Source organism: Clinocottus analis, unplaced genomic scaffold (genome assembly GCF_023055335.1).
Source record: "Clinocottus analis isolate CAN_PGR_092001 unplaced genomic scaffold, fCliAna1.0.p SCAF_15, whole genome shotgun sequence".
Classification (NCBI taxonomy): domain Eukaryota; kingdom Metazoa; phylum Chordata; class Actinopteri; order Perciformes; family Cottidae; genus Clinocottus; species Clinocottus analis.
Genome location: NW_027175876.1, coordinates 3494160 through 3517107, shown reverse-complemented (window position 1 = coordinate 3517107; position 22948 = coordinate 3494160). Strand labels below are relative to the sequence as shown.

General features: G+C 42.6%; 1 protein-coding gene across 2 annotated transcripts; it reads right to left on the bottom strand.

Moving 5' to 3' along the window:
• Positions 1-7978: 7978 nt before the first annotated feature.
• On the bottom strand, positions 7979-21997 carry vegfab (vascular endothelial growth factor Ab). Of its 2 annotated transcripts, XM_068576917.1 has the most exons (8): positions 21336-21997; positions 19381-19423; positions 18242-18438; positions 17350-17426; positions 15090-15122; positions 12523-12597; positions 10774-10917; positions 7979-9816 (listed from the first exon to the last, which is right to left on the bottom strand). In XM_068576917.1, exons 1-8 carry the CDS (start codon positions 21579-21581, stop codon positions 9795-9797), a joined length of 837 nt encoding a protein of 278 aa, XP_068433018.1. In that variant the 5' UTR covers positions 21582-21997; the 3' UTR covers positions 7979-9794. The 2 variants fall into 2 exon arrangements, with proteins under 2 accessions (XP_068433018.1, XP_068433019.1); XM_068576918.1 differs by lacking the exon at positions 12523-12597.
• Between the last annotated feature and the right edge of the window lie 951 nt (positions 21998-22948).

The following is a 22948-nucleotide window of genomic DNA, read 5'->3' as shown; positions in this document are numbered from 1 at the left end:
TTCGGCATGCTACGTTTCCAGTTAACTCTCAAGCGGTGAAACGGCTCTACTCGTGGGTTAACCCGAGTCCAATCCTGTGATGCAACAGTTTACTCTCCCTCCTGTGATGTAACAGTTGGTCGAATGCTGCAACAGTTCACTTGGCGAAGACCGGCACAAGCAGCTCGGACCCCGTGATCCAGATGTTTGTGCTTTGGCGGCCCTCTCGTGCGGCGGCGGTCCCTGTGACGCCGCCGCGGGTCCCGCCAGGCAGCGGTTCACGTCGCGATGCGGCAGAGGGCCTTCTGAGCTGGCACAGGTTTGAGTGACGGGGCGCTCGAACGGATTTGGCAGTATAGCTATCAATCCATAAGAAAATCCTTAAGTATGGCACAGTAAGACGATTACACATAATCCACTTAAAGTTTTAGATTATTACCCCTAATGTATAGGCAATATACTGTACGATCCCAACAACACGACGACATAATGCGACAAGGTCACACATTATGTGAGTCGAGTCTTCAAAATTGTGAATTTGAACATGACACATGCTGTTTTTGTAACGTTTGAAAGCATTTCAAGACAAATGGTGATATTAGCTGTGGTTTGATGGGTTTTATGGCGACACAGGGACGAGGACAAACCAATCTTTATAGCTGAACACGTCCAACCTATCCTTTAAACCCTTATTTAGATAAGGAAAATCTCCCCAAAGACACCTCATGGCGTAGAGTGGAACCCTCCTTTTAGTGCTATCGATGTTGTGAATTGACCAATTACGGAGTACAATTACAGTGAGGACAATCAGGATGACAAAATGAAACACAAATACACAAACTATTGGGGTCATAGAGACCTGGACCAGATCATCCATTGAAATGCAATGAGAACCTTTCATTCTAGACATTTATTATCACTTCTTCCAGACACTTGACCGCATAACCTGAACAAATCAGTTCCCTTCCACCCCGCTCATGCAATTTGATGGATTGGCGAGCCTCAGCAAAAGCGAAAGTAATCACATGTAAATGATTTGGGTGGCCAGAAATAGGCGGGCTTCTCAGAGAACATGCAGGGAATGTCTTAATCTCACCTTTGAACCGGGCCCCCGACTGCTAATCTCTCGGAAATATCTCCTGCTCCTGGACACGGTGTCTCTGCGCTACGCGTAAGCGAGCGTTAGTCATGGCTAATTAGCAGCACCACTGGACAGCGTGCACAATGAAACAGTGAGGCATGGGCTCTCGCTGCTATACGCATTAATGGCGTCCCACATTTTTAAAAGCAGCCATTAATCACGGATACCGGGTGTACCGGTAGATCATTTGTCTGAAGCAGTGTTTGCTCATGCCGCTGTGTCTGCATGTCCGACAGACCTTCTTTTTCACTATTCTGTGCACATTTTAACACAACAAATATCATCACATATGTGATTAATTAACATTGATGATAGTGTGTCTGTGGACATATTTATGATTGTTCAGGTTTCACTCCACAGGTGAAGTAGATGAGCTCATCCTTCACCAAGGTGTCTTCATTTAAATTGATTATAAAGTAGATGTCATTTGTGTTTATTAGAAGTAGCTAATTTAACTTGTTATCTATTACAGTTGAACTATGGTTAGCCAACTGTTTCAACTCCTTATCGCTTATGGTTTTCAATTGTTTATGAATTACTGTTAGATAACAAAACTATTTCAACCATTAATCTATTACTTTAGCTATCTGTTGCAACTGTTTCTCAATCATTTATGGCTGTTCATCCGTTACTATTTTTATGAATCGTTTCTCATCCATCAATTATTTAGCTAAAAATTTAACCATTTATTTATTTGCCTACTGATCGATAACTATTCCAACTGTTTTGTTCACCGTTTCAACTATATATCCATAACATTGAGACAAGTATTTCAACTGTTTTTCACCTAGTAATTTAGTGAACTATACAGTGAACTATCTGTGAACTGTTCTCCAGTAAGAGCAGCATGCGAGAGGCACAGGAGCTCGGTTCATCATGGGAAAAGTCATGTTTATTGTCGTGGGCGGCCACAGGATGCCAGCGAAATGTTCTGGTCAAAGTTTGTTGTGGTTTGTTGTGGATATTTAGAGTCATATACAGAGGACGGAGAGAAAAGATGAAAATAGTACGCATAAACGGAGGGAGAGCAAAGAGAAGGCATTAACTTTGACCAAATGACTGCAGCAAGAGCTCAACTCTTGTGACGTGGCAGTTTCAAACACTGTCAAACGCAGCTGAAAACCTGGAAAATGTTACCTTTAAAAACAGACGGCACAGTTATTCGGGAGAAGCCAATCTGGATGAAAGATAAGAGATAAACATCACCTCATTTATCACTTTAATGTCTCTATAAGGCACCTTGTGAAGGAGTGGACGCATGGGTCAAATGTTACGGTGGGTGGGGACGTTAGATTTACAGTATATGTGGGAGAAAGTCCAAAATGTTTACATTGTGGAGGAGTCTGCTGGACGGAACTGGAGCGTATTTATAAAAGAGCCGGCGTACGTTGTCTTAATCAAAACAAAGTCAAGCAAATTGTTATTTATAGTCATCTCCAGACTGCTTCTGAAATGAGTAATTTGTAATAAAACGCTATGGAAAAGATAGATGGATGTTTCCAAAGATGTGAAGGAGCAAAAAAACGGAATACAAATTCTTTCCCCTCACAAAATTCAGTTTCAGCAGCGGTATAATAAAACAAAAATGACCAAGTTTTATTGTATTTTAAGATGAACATAAAACACCCGGACGCACGGAAGAGGATGGGTGTCAGTTTGCAGAGGATTATGATCATCTAAAGACTTTTTGTTTCATTAGAAAGGAACAGCGATTAAGTTGGATAAGAAGCCAAACAATAACTTGCACGCACACACATGCACAAAGATGCAGTCAAAAAAATCCCTTTTGGACTTTAGGATTATAAGAGTCAATTTTCACTGCGAGAACATTCTTTTATCAGCAAAAACTCCTCGGCCCTTAAATCGGATTTTGGGCAAACGAAAGACTAAGATAACGTTAATCTTTGACTTCATCCTTAAATTTCATGCTGTTTAAAATCAGCTTCCACACGTGTAATTTGAGCAATTTTGTGGTTGATCAGGAGTTGTATAGTTCTGCCAATTCTCTTTCAACCCAGAGTCCTTTTCTGAATTCTCTAACAAGGCTGGGCCTGTCCAATACAAACAAAAACGAAACACAAATCCAGCTCCTTTCGGAATGATCTGTAGTAATTCCCACAGATCACATCACTTCCTCACTTGCGGATTGTGTAGGTAAAAACGGCAGAAGTGTTTCAAAAAACTACAATGCCTTCAAATGACTTCACAAAAACAGCAGATACAAGGCATTGCGAGTGGCTCACGATCGCATAATTTGGGTTCAAGTCCGCGCCCTGCGGTGTTTTAGAGCAAGACACGATTGTTCCTGATCCTGAGCTCGAGCACCTCCCCGGGCAGAGGCAGGGTGCAAAGAGCATTGTGTAAGGGGATTGATAAAATATCACAAACTGCTCTGTGTTCCAAAAACTTTAATGACTGGTTTGACATTTCTGGAAATGCGCTTAGGATTCCACGGCCGAGAGTCATCTGAGGAGATTGATTTGCCGCGTGGTGCCAAGACATAGAACGACACATAACCTCGCGGAAAAACAAAAACACACACACACACACACACACACACACACACACAACGTGTTGTACGGATTAAACAAAACAAGATATAGGGTGTTAATTAGTGAGCTTAAGGGTGCACAGTCTTGCACTTTGCACTGAAATTGAGAGGAAGACTTAATATAGGCCACACAAAAAAAAGAGAAACAGACAGACAAGAGTATGAGGGGGGAACATATTTGACCAAAGAGAGGACTTTTGTGGTGTCCAATGATTCAATAATCGCAGCCAAAAACACACACACATAAATACACAAACACACATTCTTAGATGCTCAGTGAATGGTAATGCTGTGGTAATGAGTGTAAGCTGGACTACACCCATGTGAGAGGTGAATGGGTGCAGCCATTCTGGTAAAACTGCAATTGACCTTTATATGTGCTTCAGAAATGTTTCACAGCTGTTGTTGCATTTCATGCTAATCTAAAAGGAGAAAAACAGGAGAAAATATTACGTCCTGATATCAGGTTCTCTCTGCACGTTTCACTTCTTTTCTCTGAATTTCATTCTCAAACAAACTATGACACACATGATTGAGGGGGACCCGAATGCAAATCCCCCCTCAGCTCTCCACCTTATCCCTTCTCAATCACGCTCTCCTCCAACCCATTTTTTATCCTCTTTAATTCCCTCCCACCCCTTCAGCTCAATTAGTCTCTTTTCCTCCATGCTCCACTGATCCCTCTTTAAACTGATTTCAGTCTTATTCTCATCCCCTCCCTCTTTCCCTCTCTGGTCTCCTGCCTCATGACTCATGCGGAATATTTCTCAGTGTCACAATCAGTCATAAACGTGGGTAAATATAGATCGGAAGCCTTTAAGACGTGGTACGTGTGAGTGAGCACATATCACGCCTGACTACACTGCGGAAACCTGTCTGGGATTGATTTTATGCCGAGTCGTGGTTTCTATGGGTTTACACGTCAGCAGTGGGAAGTAATTTTACCTGCCTGGATGCACGTCGCCGGCCTCAGCTCTAATCACACCTGCTTCCATTGTTGTACTATTCAACTCCATCCCTCTGCTTACCATCTTTCTAAATCAAAGAAAAAGTGACCCAAGACCCAATAAATTAAGAAGACACAGAAGCATTACATTTCCCTTTTTTTACCAATTCATTCGGGACTTATGTCACGATTCTCCTGAGTTGATTGGAGGGTAATTCAGATCACCTGTTTGGGAGGACCAGCTCCTCATTAGCACTTGAGAGCAGCTTGGTGCATTTCCCTTTCTGACCAATCAGGGTGCGAGGATGCCCTTTTCTTTTGGGCTGAAGAGAGGCAGGGAATCGTACACCCGTGGCAATCCGAGCCTCCCTTGATGTAATGCCGACGTCGGTTCAGCAGATAGTATCAGCCAGGCTCGCTGGTCTGGCGGCCCTCCTGACACTTCTTTGCTGTCTTACCTTTTCTAATAGATGGTGATTTTGGTCACCTTCACATAGGTTACCTGCGTGAGAGCAGACTGTGGTTCTATTTGTGTAAGAGGCTGTGCTTGCCTATTGCTGGCTTTATTTACTTTGTCATTAAAAGCCAACAAACCTGGTCTTTTTGTCTTTCCTTGATCTCGTTACGAGCTGTCCAACATCTCAAAGTAGGATTATAGAAAATGGAAAACGATTATGACTTGTTTGTGGTTTTGAAGTTGCTTGTTGGTTTAAAACAATACACTGTATTGCATTTGACTGATTACATTCAACTCTTTTCAATTTGACTTTACTGAGATAAGAACACAGGCTATGATTAATTATGAATCAAGTTTTCAACCGTATTCTCTTTTTAATCTAACGTATTGACAAAGGGGAGTCCAGTGATAAGACTTGCATTTCAATTGAAAGGAAGCAAAGTAAAAACACACACACACACGCACGCATACACACACACACACACACACACGTTGACCTATGCCCCTGCTGATTCAATCTCATATGCACGATGAAGAATTTTCTTTTCCCCTCCTAGAGGGTCACACTATGTTACATAATATAAGGATTAATGTACTTCTTAGTTTCCCATAGTACCACTGTTCTGATGGGCGTGAAGAATCACATTGTATGTTTATACATGAGAGGAACAACCCCTTCATTTTTTGGGGGGCGGGGGAGGGGGGTGGTTGTTGGATTTCCTTTAACCATTAATTAACTAAAATTATATATTGTATTCCTTAAAGCCTCTTTTTCAAAATGTATATGCTTATTTAGTGTCATCACACACACAAACACAGAAACAAATGATCATCTTCTCTTTGATGCTTTTTACACGTCAACATCCTAAACTATCCAAATTGATGTTAAATCAAATCTGTTTAGCTAGCTTAGCTCGCTAGTTTCTGGGTTGCTGCTAAGTAACAGATTAGACGGTTTATGACATTCTTCGGGGTGTTTTGCCCAGTGAAGGGGGCCCCACAATTTACAGGGATTATATGGTGTGCTTTATATTTAGGTATGCACATAAAGAGCATGTGTCAGGGAGAGAACAGCAGAGCATTAGCGCCACGCAGGAGCTAATCCAACGGGAAGCAGCAAGAAACAAGCAACGGGGATAAGGTGGAGCGAGTTTCAAAACAAACATTGCCAAAGATCCTCAAACCTCCACTTAATCTACATTCATAAGAGTTAGATTTGGTTGAGGGGCCAAGAGCTCAGCTACTGATGCAGTATCACTGGAAAAAGTCTCTAATCCCATGCCTCGTTAGCTAAAACTGCTCTTTGTCCTCCCAGATGAACTCAAGTGGAACAGGTGACATGATGACCTGGTTAAGCAGAGGCTGTTTTCACTTGGAGGTTACCGGGATCAAGTTTGTCTTACAATACATGGAGAAAGTGCTGAAAGTGTCCAAAAAAGTGAACATTTCTTCGCCAAGAAAAGAAGGACTGCGGGGGGGAAAATCTAGTTAAGTGGCCGACTGTGCAGCCCATGAACCAAAATTAGAAAACATGTTCCAGGGATTTTTTTGCTTTTTATTTTTTACAGTTAATCTGTATGAGTAGCTAAAGATTCTTGGATTCCAGGAAACACTCTGGTTGTGGAAAATGGCCAGGTGGCAGCCCAATGCTGCAGTGAAACTATTCACTGTAACAAGGCAAGCTGCATTGTTTCTAGATGCACATAAATATTGCCTCATTCGCCTCGCATGGAGGTAGTTTAGCTGATGGCCACCGTCATGGTGAAATGAAAAGACACGGTAAGATCGATCTCTCAATATGGAAGTATTGTTTGGAGAATCCCCCTTTTCATGGCATGTTTTCCTTGATTTTCTTGCAGCATACCTTGAGCCAGGATCAACTCTTTTGCTGGAGTCCTATGCATCAGTTGCAATACGTTCACACTCCTAACTCGTCAAATACAGACGTTGAGCCAATGGCCCTTTGCAATTAAACTTCCAACGTGGGTTTGCTAAGTTTACAAAAGCAGCAAAGGTATTTGGTCAGGTTTCTGCGACAAAAAGTAAAGATTAAAAGATCATGGTTGGGGTTAAAGTAAGGACATTTAAGTCAATAGAGTATGCTTGTTACTTCACTGGTGTTAAGAAGACTAGTTAAGTAACATAACAATGTATGCTAAAATAAGTCAATGAAGGCTTTGTTTCGTACAAGGCACAAACGAAAGTCCTGTTTGTTGACCCATCGATTGATGGATCCATCCTCCCCTTTTTTTTGCTATTTACACTGTGTCAGTGGCTACTGATGGCACAGGAGGTTTAAATTGGAGTTAGTTGAAAATCTGATGCATCTCAAACAGATGCCAAAGGGTGTCCCTTGGTGTTTGAATTGGACGCCAAGCGACACTGATCAAACGTATTTGACGAGTTGGCTCTGAGAACGGGTCTTCTGCGTCCACACGGTGATTTCATTGAAATGAATGAGGGAGTTGTGTTATTTGCAACAGTGCAGATGTAATGCCAATGAGACCTTTAGGATTACGCAGAGACGGTCCCAACTATACTCTTACCTTACCTCCTACTTTAACCAAGCCAAGGCATTACTTGAGACCAACTGTCTTCAATTATCAAAAGTTTAGAAAAATAACACTTGATTTTAAGATTTATCCCCAAAAGTTTTTTGGTGAAAATAAAGCTTTCAAATGCGTAGCCAATCACAAGTACTCCTGTCCATGACTGTGTGCATGAAAACAAAGATGGTTTTCATGGATTTTTCTTGTTACTAAAACCTTACCTACAAAAGCCTAACCCAACTCTTATCGCACACTTTTGCTTTGATAAGAGTTTTTGTTTCCACTGGTACGCCTAAATTGGTGACTACAGTTAGATTTAACAGATGAAGTTACTGCACACTGCTTCAAAGTGCCATTTTATTCATAAGCCTGAATATGTTTGTCATGAAAAGCGTGCAGGAATTTCTTATTTCTCTGTTCTAATTTTCTTTCAGATTACAGTCTGCAGGGATGCGGACTAGATGTGTGAGTATCAGCTTGTCGCACAAAAACACGGAACAACTCACGTTGCCTTGTTAAACCTCTTGAAAACACAGCATTCACAACACAGCAACCTTTTCCTTATTTTATATAAAAAACAATATAATTTGAAAATAAATATGCTTTGCTGCTTTACATGGACACAGAAAACATGTTAATAGTGAAGGAGAGACAAATATAACTAATAATGAGGGGTATATGACAGGATGCAGATTGTTATCCAAATTTAAAACGGTGGTGTTGTCGTGGTAGTGTATGCTGAGCTGCTAGCAGTAGTTTATTCGTATTTGCATCTTGCAGGACGGACAAAACACAGGTCCGCTACTTTCTTAAATACTTAAATACAACTTACTAACACCTCCATACAGATGTGCGCATCGGCTAATGCACGCGAACACACACTCATACACACACATTTTCACAAACACACGGCATGTTAAAATCCTACACAGCACCCACACCTTTAGATAAGAGGGGTTGAAAAAAATCCAGAGGAGATGTCATCAGTACAAATGATCCATTTAGGGAATGTTAACAAATCATTTTTTGACTTGTTTTTTTAGTTTAGCACAGAGAGGCTCCGTGCTGAGAGGAGCCATCAGTGACCTTACACATGGGGGGAGATAGGACAGCCAAGGGTACATAACACTGCATATATAAATAGACCAAATTAAATATGGGTAGAATACTGAAAAATACTCTATTACATTATAAATTATCTAAAATGGACTATGGGATAAAGGGATATTACGTATGTACAAGTTGAGAGATGAAGATATGTAATCAACGAGTTCTGTATCGAGTTTAAAATCTAACAAAACTACTTTGACAATCCCCGCTCCTCAAAAAGGAAACAAAAAAATAATTTAAAAAGCACTCGAAAGATTTCTCAGTACATTTTGCGAGGCACAGTTTTTCAAATGGAATCAAACTACATACAGTATATAGGATGTTTTCAGTGGTTTTCATGTCGGACATAGCACAACAGCAGATGCTATATTAACAACCAGTATCCCTTTAAAAGTATATGGCACTCCGGAGTCTCTTCTTCTTCTGCAAGCTGCTCACAATGGTGACATTGTGTAAGTCCATGTCAGTCCTGCATTGTCATGTAAAGACAGATTCAAACTGTCCCGGGTTGTCCTGCTGTTATACTCCAAAAGCAAAAGTAGAAATCGACCAATGAAAATCCATCCGTCATTTTCGAAAGAAGAGTGCGCTCCCGTGTCCTCTTCAGCCTCACCCACTGTTATAGCAGTTAAATATCTTAAATTGAGAGGTTTGGCAATTTTATGCCTGACACGCAACCACAGTAGAGACTCATATCCAGTGAAGTGATTGCATACAATGAATTGACAACAAGACGACACCTGCATCACAAGCCTGTTAGAAATGCAAAACCGCATGAAGGCTATTTGCTTTTTGTCAAATGATGGGTAGTTATTTGTTTTTGTAGCAGCATAACAATTCTGTATTTTTTTTTTCTTTTTTCTTTTTTTTCATGGTCTATATACACACAGATAAACAGTGGGAGGAAACTTCAGTTCAGTCTTTCTTATTGTTCACTCTCGACAGTCCAAGGGGAATGCTTTCCACAGAAAAGAAGAGCTTACGGTTCAAAGGTCAAAGTGCTGTGCCGTGAAATATCTAGCATATTCCTTCATCTTGTACATCTGGTGCTGCCACCTCTCTCATCTCCTTGGCTTGTCACATCTAAACAAGAGGGAAAGATGAAACCGTTATCAGAACAAGGAAATAAATACAAGTTGTCTATAGAAGTATCATTTGGCCTTTTTTTCCTCAGACATATACACGCATGAACAAATAGATCTAAAGTCACAATGTTACATTCATGCTAGCTGCTACACTAGTCCGCTAGCCTGTGTTACTGGATCACAGAGCGCTGCAATTTAGTTTCTGGCCACCTGGGGGCAGTAGAACTACATGGGAACACAACACTGATATACTATCACCTTTTAAAGATTGATATGGCGAAGGTGTTCGCAATGAGTTGACTACACATCAAACAGGAGTCATGGAGCAACATTGACGTCATATTTGCCTCGACCTAACAAATGTGAGTCCAATGTTCACCCCCCTTTTTGCTCTGTTTTAGTCTCCGCCAACTCCGGACGAAAATATCTTGCCCTTTAGCAGCTTAATGCTGCACTATGTCCCACATCTAGTTGCTATTGCCATTTGTTGCTGGGCAAGTTGCCTAAAGTGAGTTTAGAGTGTGAACAACACTGGTGAGACCCTGATTGGTCAACAAAATCAGTAAAGTTGCAGTCCATTACACTGGAATAATGAGTTTAAGGACACTATATAGCTTCGTAGAGCTATGATGAGCTGCAGAGTCGGTTGATCATTCTCTTCGGGTTTGGCACTACGAACCACCTCTATCACATGGACAAGGTCAACATATCCTCAAACGGTTCTGATGTCTTCCAAAAAGTTACTCTTTATTCCTAAAATGTTTTCCTACGAAAGCCAGCAACATATATCAATTTCCTCTCGTTACATGCTTAGTCTTTTCAAAGTCAACCTGCATATCACAGACTCATCTTAGATTGGTTTGGCTTTAACAATAACTACATTAGTGCCTTTACTAAAGTATGCAAGATACTCAGTTACAATTTAGATTTGGCTTCATAATCCGACAGAACTCACTTGCAGGTCCTCTCGTTAAGCTCTAGCTGACGTTCTTTACAGTATTCATCTGTGTGCTTGCAGGAGCACCGGCAGGTTGCTGGATCTTGCACGAACAAGCGCTTTCTCCGCTCCGAGCAGTGATCACAACATGGCTCACAAACACTGGACAGAAAGAGAGAGAGAGCGACCGAGATGAGAGGGAGAGAGAGAGAGAGAGAGGATGATTATCACAGTGTACTATTACCACCCATAAGAAAGGTCAGCATTAGGTCAACCCCTTCGTACGCTCCAGTTTGCTCTTCCAAGCCACGGCCCGTCGAGTTGTACTGCAAGTGACAGTTGGGTAGTATTGCACACAGGTTCCCAAAGAGCAAGCAAATACTCAAGCAGTAAAATTACCCTCCCACACGCCCCCCAAACCCTCTCTCATTGATTGGACCGCTCACAAATGCCTTGTAGGTGATGTACATGCAGTGAGCAAAGGGACTGGACTGTTTCATGCAACACAAAACAACACATATTGGCTTTGAACTGCGGGTCAGTGACCTGGCTCTCACTCTTAAAAATGGAAAACTGTTGATAAAGAAGACTCAAGGGTCTGCTTGGTGCTCCGGTAAGAAACATTTCATTTTATTGAGTGAAAACTGCAGACTATGCCTCCCACAGAGGGACATTAGATTCAGAACAGAGGCGTAAAATTGACAGATGAAGACTCAGATACATCTCAATGTACAAATTACAAATGAACACATACACATATTCTTTCACAGTATGAGCACTGAAGAAACATGAGATAATTTGTATATTATTGTTATATAGAATATGGGTGCTCTTGTATAGTTTGAGACACAATCAGGCAAAGAAACAAAACAGTACTTGCTAAACAACTTGTTGACATATCCCCCTTAGCAAAATAAAAAAGGCAAAAGATAGCCATCACTTAGATCTTTCACATTACATAAAAAAGTACCAGCATTATGCACATGATGGCCAAAACTGTTTGTAAAGATGAAAAGAACAAGAAGTGGAAAGGAGACGGGGACGAGACACAGCAAAGCGGCACAGACTCAACACTCAACACAGCACCGCGATTACAATCCTGATGCCAGCACAGATACCGGAACAGTTTGAACCCGTCTGCATCGCCATGCTGGTGGAGCTGTGACCTTGTTTCAGTAAAAATGATTAAGTTACTGCTAACTGCTGATCTGTTTATTCTCGCGTTGTTTAAAACGTCTCCATTATCAATCAGAAAACTTGGTATCTGACAAGATGTGAGAAGAAACTCAATAGTTTGTACTGTTTTTTTTTCATGATACGCTGCCGTATCTCATCTCAACCAAGGTCCCAGTCTCCCCCGCACGGAGTGATATTCTTCAGACAGGGAGCTGGTGAAGTTGTGGGGAGATTAGATGGGTATTTTGACGGGTGGAGATGGGTCATGGTTCATCTCTAGCGATGTGGGATACGGCCGGCAAGCCTGCTGTGCTTTCCCGGCTAATCGCTGTTACGTAAAGTTTTGCTAATGCTACGTTAGCAAAACAACGTTAGCAGACGAAGACACAGAGCAGCGGAGACACTGATACTTTGAGTACGTGGAACATGACGGACGAGACAATGTTAGGACAATACACAGAAGCGACATGCTAGTTGATGGGGCTAAGGGTGCAAATTTAAAAGGGGCAAATTAGCTCCTCCCAAATTAGCTTAATTATGAGAAGTGCAACACTCAAGTGCAGGTAGGTGGAGAAGGCGGAGCTGACATACGCATCGTGAATTGTTTTGTCGCGGTTTTTCTTTCGTTTTCTCTTTTGGCCTTTACCCTTGCCTTTCCGGGATTTTCTGCAAAGAGAAAAGAGGACAACAACGCAGAGAGATGCCTGAGAGACTGAAAGGAGATGTGCCGATGTGTTTAGAAAAGAGGCCTCAACTGACAACCAACACTGATAAATAGCAATCTGTTATCATTTCCATTAATCAATGAGCCAAACTATCATTTTCATTCATAACAGGTTATTCCTTAAATTGATTATTTGGGCGTGATTGGCCGGTTTGGGACGATAACTTATATCATCATGTTATGAGAACGGCGTCAGGCAGTGTTCACGTGAGTGTGTGATACGTCGAAATGTTTCACAGTGAGGGGGTGATCTTGAATTCAGAGATTAGCAGCTATGCGACGAACAGAAAATAAGATTTGTAGGAAATGGATTTGTTGTCCAACTTGAATTTTAAGAAAAAGGGTATAGTTTGAGATTTGGCTGTTCTGAAATTTCTCAGAGGACAATGAACTGGGACTCCATGAAAACTGCGTCTTTCAAGGTATCTGGGTCAACTCTTTATGGCTGATTCAACTTGTTTCCGACCACAGCACAATGAGAACAAGCCTGTTGAGCATACACCTGGAGTTTCACAGGTGCGGGCTGGATTAAAATATCAGGATGCGAATAAAAAAAGCCGAGCAGGGCTTTTGATGTCTCAGATGATTACAACTACAGAGAAAACTTGTTTTAATACTCAAATAGAAATAAAAATAGAAATAAAAAAAAAAACTAGATGTCTGTGTAGAGACATTGATGGCAACTGCATATACAGGGCATTACACAGAAAAACTGTGTAAAGGTTGAAAATAACTTTTTTTTTTACCTCATCATGTTCAGGAATATGTGCTCAACACATCATAGTCAGACCTCGAACCACAGTTTGACCTCAGCAGGAGTAACACTGCCGCGTATTTGTTTTACCTGTTGTCTAGCAGCAGGTTGCATCTTTAAATGTACTTTTGTGATCGCAATGATGACAAGTTTCCTTTGAGGAAGAGGTCAAGTTTAACTCTTATAGTGCCTCAGAGAATATTGGCGCTTTGGTCTTCTTCTTCTGGAACAAACACGGAGTTTGCTGCACAGTTTGTAGAAGCTTAGCTTGTGGAAATATTGGACTCACATGTCGGCTTTGATGCAGGTAACACGCTACCAGATAACAGGTAAAAAAAGAAGTGTCAGCGAGGCTGTACTTTGGCTCAGAGGTGCTTTGAACTAAATGCTAATGTCAGCATAGTTACATTACATAATTACATGTTGATATAATATTGACAATGTTCATTCTCTTAGTTTAGCGTGTTAGCATGATAACATTCGCTTAATAGCATCAAACAAAGTGCAGTGGAGGCTGATGGGGAATGTCATTAGTTTTGCGGTTATTTAATTGTAAACCAAGGGACATTTGACCTAATGATGGAGCCATATGAGGGGGATCAGACTGTGTTCATCCAATTCCACGACAATCCATCCAATGGTGCTCGTTCAGACTCAGCTGGGACCGGATGACCAGTATGACACACGTCCAATAAAGATAGGACGAAACTCCAGTAAATGCGTGAACTTCCTCTTTCATGTTGGGTCCGGTTTCCCTGTGGACGTTGACAGTTGCACAACCACAGCGGGAAGACCCGCAGAGAGCCCCGTCGCCGCTGAGAGGTCAGCGGCCGGCGTTAAAATTAAACGTAAAAGTATGAAAGCATCAGAAATGAGAGTTGAATGACCCTAAGACCATCGCTTTGTAGACGCACACCACCGACGCCGGACTCGTAAACAATGAAGACAAGGTTAAAGAGGAGGTCTCAAAAGTAGGACTTATCTATATGACAGATGACCTGACATAAAACCAAAATACAAGCAGCGACACCCCCCCCCCCTTTTTGAGAGGGAGGATTAAAGAGTTTTAATGACCCTGTGCACACTGAACAATCAAGCAAGAACCATAAACAGAAAAGTTTAACCGGTCTTCAAAAACACTGTTATCTATATCAGAGCAACCAGTCGCCGGAGTAACAGAAGTTAAGTGGGATGTAAACAGTAAAGAAGAGATGAGAGGAATGTAAAGATGAGATACAAAAGGGAGGACAGGTGTAAAGGACAGGTATAGAGAGGGCAATGCCCTCGTCCAGTGTCACTCATTCACCTGGATGGATTGAGCTGCTTTTCCCCCGTGTTTATCACCTGAGAGCTGCATGCTAATCCCAGCGTGACGTGATATCATGTCGTAGCTTGTATTTTAATGAAATTGTATCGTTGGGAAGTGTTTGGGTGTTTGGGAATGTGAAAGAATATGGCGAGGCATCAGAAAAAAGGTGAGTGAGGGAGAAAAAACAACAACAGAAGGAGCATACGAAGGAGAACGTCCGGAAAGGCCCGGGAGCTGCAGAAGACTGAGAGTGAGAGTTTGTTTGCAAGGCAAAACAGGAAAAAGATCAAATCTCAACTTCCCATTGTTTCCCCCTCTGGAAGAAAAAAAAAAACAACCCAATCTCCATGCAGAAAAAGTGCTGTACTCACTTTTCTTTCTGTTCTTTTGCTTCTTTCTTTAACCTGAAAGGCAGGAAAGAAAACAACATGACATTAGATCACGGCGCACTGTTGTTTCCCGGTAAACAGATACGTATCAAGACCATCAAGAGACCAGAGGCTCTATACCGCCACGGGCGGAGTTACATCACTTTTTGTTTTTAAACCACGGTTCGGGGCATCGCCCGATACCAGAAACTGTGATACAACTTTCACTTTCAATCGCGCAGTAAGTGAAGCAGATCTGTTCGGATGTTTGAACGCTGTGCGCACACACACACACACACACACACACACGCACACACACACACACACACACGCACACACACACACACACACACATACGCGCTCTCGTAGATTTGCACACAGGCGGGGTGTGTTCACTGATGGAGACTCTATTTGCCAAAAGTGTTGGGAAACTGTGTTTCTTTCAAAGAGGTCACGGACACACAGCCAAGTTTTAGATTGCTGATGCACTGCAACATCACTCGCGTGTGCATCATTAAAAGTTTCGTCCTTAAATTTTAATGAAACTCAATCTGTGCTTTTAAATGGGACACCAGGGCCTTGGTCTTTGAATGATCTGCAGACTAGACTCAATCTAAAGTCGGTCATCTCGCGAGCTACTTTCAAACAAAAGTTATCAGGGGTTTAAATCACAAACTGTTCTTGCCGCCGCGCATAACAATTGTGTTGTTTCCTTTTTGTCTATACAGTGTGTATCACCCGCTATCTGTGTCTATTAAAGCTCCTCTGTTGGTTTGTTGACCCACGTTTTTCCCCCGTAATGTACTGTTTTGTCTTTGTTTTATTGTTTGCGTGGAACTGACGCGCACTTGACATTTGACTGCGCTGCCATCGCAGGAGGGCTTTTATCTCCACGGATTTTATCTGTCGAAATAAATGTTGAATCAAAATGAAATAAAAAGGGATTTTGCATCGTCGGTGGCGGAGTCGGCCATTCCCAAACTGGGATTGCCTCCCAACGCGCGAGGGATTTTGGCAGTGACCTGTTCTGTTTCCAGCGCTTAATGCCTTGCATACACTTTCCAGAACAATATCGTGAAGTGAAACCACAAAATAGATTGATCACACCCTCCTAAAATTTTTATGAAAGCCATAAAGTTTATAGCCGCATCTAAATTATTTCATCGTAAAGTATTGTGTCATCACAGACAGCCAGTAAGATGACAGTAGCATTACTTTACAGCCAGATGCTCTCCAGACAGCCTCACTGCGCTGAACGCTGACACATTTCAGATGTACGAGTTCAGAAAAAGAGAGAGCTTGGTCCTCGGCCAAAGGTCCTACAAAGTTTGTTTGCTTTTAAGATTTCCCTTAAACGTGGGAGGATGATGCATGGCCCACATCCGGGTTGCTGAGTCACAGTTTGATATTTCATGTCAGCTCAGAATTCAGCACCCAAATTGATCAAATTAACCAAACATCGGGACGTGATGGTCCCATCGCCACCACGGCTTCCAACAGAGGGAATGTGACTTGTGTTAACTATTGACCCGGATATGAAAGTGAAATATATATATATATATATATATATATATATATATATATATATATATATACTTTGTTTTCCTTGTTTTACTTATGGGAACCATCTGTGCCAGATGAAGAACATGCCACTAATTCCATAATAAGTTGCAGCACTCATCTGTTTTTACAACAAGGCTTTAACAGATTAAACTAGCTGTCTATAAAAAAAGAAAAGAATATCAAATGAATCCATAAAATGTATAAATCATTGCAGCGCAACCCAGGAGAAGTCACCAAACTGCGACTGGAGATCCCAACAGGAACACACAGTACTCATCCTGGAGATCAATAAAGCGATCACAAGTAGTTCCTGGAGTGACCTCTACACGCCAAACAGGGAAAACAATGGATTAGGTGGCTCTGCGTCCACACAAATGCATCTCCTGTGCTTAAAAATACGATGGGATGAGGGTAAACTCGAGCAATATGAAGGATGTTTAAACCCTCTCATGTCTTTTCAAGTTCAGTGTCGTAAAAAGAAGCAAAGATAAGATATGAATCCTTCTGATACGAGTGTCGATAGTGTCAAAGGCAAACAGACGAGCCAATAACTTGACATGACGTGTTCGGTGGAACATCTGCTCTGCCACACTAAGGCACAGCGATTAGTGTTGCATTCACGCTGTGTGTGTGTGTGTGTGTGTGTGTGTGTGTGTGTGTGTGTGTGTGTGTGCTTCAGTGAGAGTTTGGGGTTTCTTACCTACACTCACATGCGCTGTGTTCTGTAAAACTCATGAAAATATCATTTTGTTGCCTTTGGGGTTTTATTCTTTTTATCTGTAAAAAAAAGAAAAAGAAAGAAAGGAGAGAAGAAGAAATTGTTACAGTAGCTTTCAAGAAACAGACAAAGGCAAATGGACAAGGATCAACAAAACGTCACACTGAAAGGTCACTAAAGTTCAGATGTGGTAAAATTCTGTTTCCGATATGAACAAATATTGAAAGTCTTCAACTGGTGTGAAAAACGGAAGAGATGACAAAGCATCCAAAGTTCCTCAAATTGATACATGACAAGCACAAATGTCAAAGTCCCATCATATTTTGGATAGTTGGAGGTTTGACTTGGACCAATGGTTTAATGCCACATGAGCAAGTCCTAGTATTTGCATACAAGTGGCGGAAGGGGAGGTGTTGATTTGCATTCTCTTTTCCTAGAAATGTGGTGGAAAATGTGCAATTCCTCTGTATGGAAACTTGACAAATGAACTTGAATTCATAAACATGCAAATTTCTTTAATAATAGTAATGGTCTGATGAAGTCAAACAGACTGACTCTTCGTGGACAGAGAAGCAGAGGGGCGAGAATTAAAAAAAGGGGCTAATTATAGGGTTGCCTTTTTCCCCAAAGGTCACACCTGGGCAGCCTTTGAGCAAACCACATTGGCATTTCCATTGAGCATAGGGGCACTTGTGCCAAGCAGAAGGGCACCGGGAGGCCTCTGGGCCGATCAAAGGGGCACTTGAAGAGCCCATGCACAAAGGCACAGATAAAGTATAATTTGAGGAACGCACTTCCGGGATGAAAACGAACCCCCCCGTTGCACACAACGCACTGTAAGTATTGCTGTTGAAACAAAAATGTCGCCGCTGACCTCCATCGTGATGTTATAGCTGGATGTCGGCGTGCACTGCATTATCTCATCGTTGCAGCAGCCGGCGCAGCGCGTCAACACCACGCAGGACGGGATGAAGATGTGCTCCACCTCCTCCGGATACTCCTGCAGAATCTCCACCAGCAACTCCCGAGGCTGACACAAACTCTTGTTGTACACCTCCATTAAAGGGATCACTGTAGGGGAAGCAGGGTGAGAGGGGGGGGGGGGGCAGAGTCACAGGGTGCAAGGGTTATAAAATGGCAGCGGGGCTTTAGCCTAAACCACCGACTCCTGATTGGAGCAGTGCTGTATAACACACATCTAAAGGAGACGTGAATAAAACAAACACAGGCTGACTCACAGAGATGAAACACACACGAACATGCACACACACTTTACTTCATATTAATCCATTGAGAAACAGTTCCTTTATGTGTCTACTTCTCTACACACATGCAGTTTTAGTAGTACTCTGTGTATATCTCAATCTGGGCCTTTTGCCCTGCATCGATGCTTTATAGCTTTGCTTCTGCCCCATTCACCTAGAGTTACACAATAATAACCAATAGACTAGTTTCCCCACTTCAGTCCCCTCTCGGCCTTTGCAGGAGATCTTGAGAAAGATATTAGCACACAGACAGACAACACCTCTAAAATATCACCCGGAGCCGAGAGCAACGCCAGCCTTCATAGCCTCCGGGGAGCCAAAGCACACAAGGCCTGAACAATATCATGGAGTCCAGCTTCTGATTGTCCAAATTAGATTGGGCAACACTCGGATTGTGCAAAAATGAAATTGTGCGCGGCCAAGAGGGTGAAATTCCTTTCTAAAAAGGAGTCTGGTCACCACAACAGTTCCCCCAGCTTAACCTCAAACAAGGAGGAATGCTGTCCGGATTTCAAAAAAGTCCAAGAGTTTAGATTTAATGGTGAAACTGAACTCATTTACTAAAAAGGGGAAGTTTTGGGGGATAAATCTGGACGAAGTCAACCTATGCAGATGTCCACCAGGAGGCGATAATTTCCCTTTTTAATGTCACGATAAGCCTCAAACCGGCCTGTTTCTATTTGGCTGAGTGCCAGCCAGGGAGCCCAGGGCATGCTGTTTTCCCACAGTGCCCTGTGGGACACCTTACCGTCATGTGGACCTCTTTCTGTTTCCTTCGGTATGTGGGCGCTCTGCAAGGAAGAAAGAAAAGAAGACGAGCTGTTAGTTACATGTAGATTGGACAAGAGCTCGCGCCATTTACTTGTCCACAGTATATTTCCATGCTGTGGACCGTTGCGCTAATAGACAAAACCACATTATGTGTCGTATCTTGGTGCTATACGCTAAAAAAGAAGGGGCATTGCGAGTCACGTGTCCATACATGTCACTCAGTCCGTTACAATACATGTCTTCTAGCATTGGAAATACACATGAACGTAGTTTTCAGAGCGTGATTCTGGTCCTTTACGATATCTGGATTCAAAGTTAAGTAGTTCAGCAAGTTATGAAATCATAAAGATTACGTGGATATCTTTCCTTTAGTGGTTGCTTTTTGGTAGAATATAGCAACCCTTGTTATCATATTAGCTGCTTTTATGTGGTGTATCAGCGGTACAACGTGTCGAAGACGACGACCTAACTTCTTCCGCTGGTGAAAGACTGCGTGTGGTGGTTTTGGTTTCAGTGACGGAACCTCTGTGTTCCTCCGCCGCCTCTCGGCAACTGTCGCCATTAAAACCGGTGAGCCAGCCTGCTACTTTCCCTCACAGGAGGTAGCTGTCACCACACCAGCCGACCACACAGCAGCGAATTGGCAACTTTCGCTCGCTTTCACACACACGCGCACGACCGCGCGCGCCGCTCTCTCTCTCTCTCTCTTTCGGTGTGAGTGTGTGTGTGTGTGTGTGTGTGTGTGTGTGTGTGTCACATACAGGCGCGCAATACTTCGTCAATATTGCGTGAGACCCATTCCACTGGCTTTTAGTCACCGCAACTTTTTTTTTCTATTCCTTAATGAAACGTTTTTTTTTTTTTCCCGGCTGTGTTGGTGCCACAGACTCCGCCCCCTTTCTGGTGGCGTGAGCGGGTTCAATGTGGGCTGGGAGACCCCAGCTCTGGAAGAAAAAAAACCCTCATATACTGTATAATTAATAGCAGGGTGTCAAGCTGCGAACAGCGGCCCCTAAAACCGATGATAGGCCGATATGAGCCACTGAGACAGCATCGTCGGTGGTGATTACGGGATTAGCTGTTATTAAATCACTCATTTAGATAAATAAACACGTTACTGGACTTTGCATGGTACATATTTCGTGAACGTAAGGGTGTGAGTGCTGTGTCACAAACGGAAGCCCCGTTGCTGCCTTTTGAAATAACATATTTCTGTAAGAAATAATCCTCCAACATCCAATCTCGTTGTTGGAAAAAAAAACGTAGCTGGTGTGTCTTGTTTGTTTGTTTGTTTTTTTCCACTCGGAAACCTTTGCTCAAAGGCTCCCTGGACACACTGCACTTGATTAATCATTATGGGTAACGATTTACAGCGCGCTCTTAAACAGCCATTCCGATTTCCGCGTCAACCTGATGAATCTGTGAAGTTAGTGCTCGAGTCTTGACCTGAAACCGAATGTTCCCAATCGGAGTGTAAAAGTCGGATTTCTCCTCATTGAAGCAGGCGAGCCGTGAGAGTTTAATCTCAGTGCCTGAACCTGCTCACATGTCCTAATTCAGAATGGAGCCACTGCGCCTTTAAAGCGTAATAATATCTCCAAGGTGGTTTTAGAGCAGGCCCGCGATCACCCCGCGTCAAACTTCACAATATTATTTAAAAATCATCACATATGCCGCATTGGCACCACATAAAAGGCACCACCTGCGTGTGTGGGGGTTCGGTTTAGATAGTGTCGGCTTTGCGTAATGGCTCTTTAAATCTCCCCAAAGCCACGAAACATGTCGGTTTGTTTAAACACGAGCGATGACCTAGCCGGAGGAAAAGCAAGGACGAGCTACACATTAATGACCGGCGGCTGCATTACGCACATAGAGGTCGAATAATGTTTCTTCGGTTTCGTTCCAGTTTGCGCTCTGTGGCACATGACTCACCTTGACAGCTGACAGCGTCAAAAATAATAGTGTCAAACTGTCAATAATGTTCATGGTGTTGGAAATCCAATCCAAAGGCAGGCGACGTTTTAAAATCCAAGAGGCCAAAAGTGGCGATTTGTTCTCAAGCATGAAGTTTACAACAAAAAAGTAAAATAACAACACAAGTGGACCGGCTAAAACTTCTCTAAATAAGGGGCTGGGAATTCTCGAGGCAAATCCATGATGGTCCCGGGGTCGGAGCATACAATCCTTTACGCATAACTTCTTCCTTCTCAACTGTTGCCAATGATTTTCAAGATATCCAGAAAAACGAGAATCCAAGACGCAAAACGTCCCACATTGTTCCGCAACGGACCTTTATTTTCTTGCAAAAGAATAGCAATCCACATTACAAAAATAATCCCATGCTTGTTGCGCCAGCCTTCTCCAAGGGTCTGTCCATTGGAAACTCGTAGCCGACTCGTATGTGCAACTTGAGCATTGACAAGGATGACGTTCAGTAAAAAAAAAAAAAAAAAAAAAAGACCGCGCTGATACTCGTCCCACAAAACTTGTCTATTTGCCTTCTGTGTGTGTGTGTGTGTGTGTTACTCCTCTGTCACTGCGCACTTTGCAGGTCTGCTCTCTCAGTTAAGATAGACCGCGTCCACCTCTGTCTCGGTCTCTCCATACTGTGTCCCTGTGTGTTGCGACCACAAGCAGCCGCGAACCCGGGTCGCGGTTGATTGGTTGGACATCAGAGCGAAGGGTGTGTCTTCTATCTATACAGCGCTATGAAGTATTTTTTTTTTCTTTCAAAAGTTGCACCTATTCAAACGTCGACTCATGTGATCGCATCACTGGCGAGCTTTAGGAAAACTGACTTCACAAGCGACGGTCTATATTTATTTGTTTATATGTTTGAGAATAAAAGAAACAGAGGGCATCCTGATCATTTGGCTTGAAGTCACCGGATGAAATATCATCCACACTCTTTTTTTTCAATCCATTTCATCATCTCCACGCGTCGTGTTAAGGGCGCATCTTTGGCGCAGCTTTAAAAAGCTCATTCAAAGAGCATAACACATATAATACTAGGTGTTGCTGTACTTTATTAAACACATTTATATACAAACCTCGCTGAGAAGTCTTTTGAACTCATTCATTGCGAGGAAAATTACAGCTCAACCCATTTCAACGCGCAAATGCTCGAGACAATATGACCTTGGATTGTCCTCTTGGGTGAATTTTTTAGCAATAATAATACAGAAAAAGAACCCAAACATATAAATTTCCCTCACGATGACTGGTATAAACTTGTCAGCAGCAGGAGAGCGCGTGTGTGCCGGGACACGTAGCCTATACGTCTCTGTGTACGTGTGCGTGAAACCGTGCAACGTTTTGCCGTCGCCGGGAGCACGCGCATTGGGAAGTAGGAGTCGGCTATGTGCGTCGGTGGTGACTAAGTTCCTCCCCATCGCGCGTTGACACTCCGCTGACGGAGGACGGAAGGAGCCACCTGACCGGTCGAGGTTGACTTCTGGTCAGGAATTTCCTTTTTTTTTTTTTTTTTTTTTCCTGGGAGCAACAGCTGAACCACCACGGCGATAATGAAGAAGAGGAGGAACATG

What these genes read in the sequence shown, in the direction of transcription:
- vegfab (XM_068576917.1), bottom strand. Translation starts at nt 21,581, where the DNA reads ATGCTCCGACCCCGGGACCATCATGGATTTGCCTCGAGAATTCCCAGC. An exon ending in AGAAAGAGGTCCACATGACG is followed by an intron (nt 18,439 to 19,380) that starts GTAAGGTGTCCC and finishes CTTCCCCTACAG; the next exon opens with TGATCCCTTTAATGGAGGTG. An exon ending in CACAGCGCATGTGAGTGTAG is followed by an intron (nt 15,123 to 17,349) that starts GTAAGAAACCCC and finishes CCTGCCTTTCAG; the next exon opens with GTTAAAGAAAGAAGCAAAAG.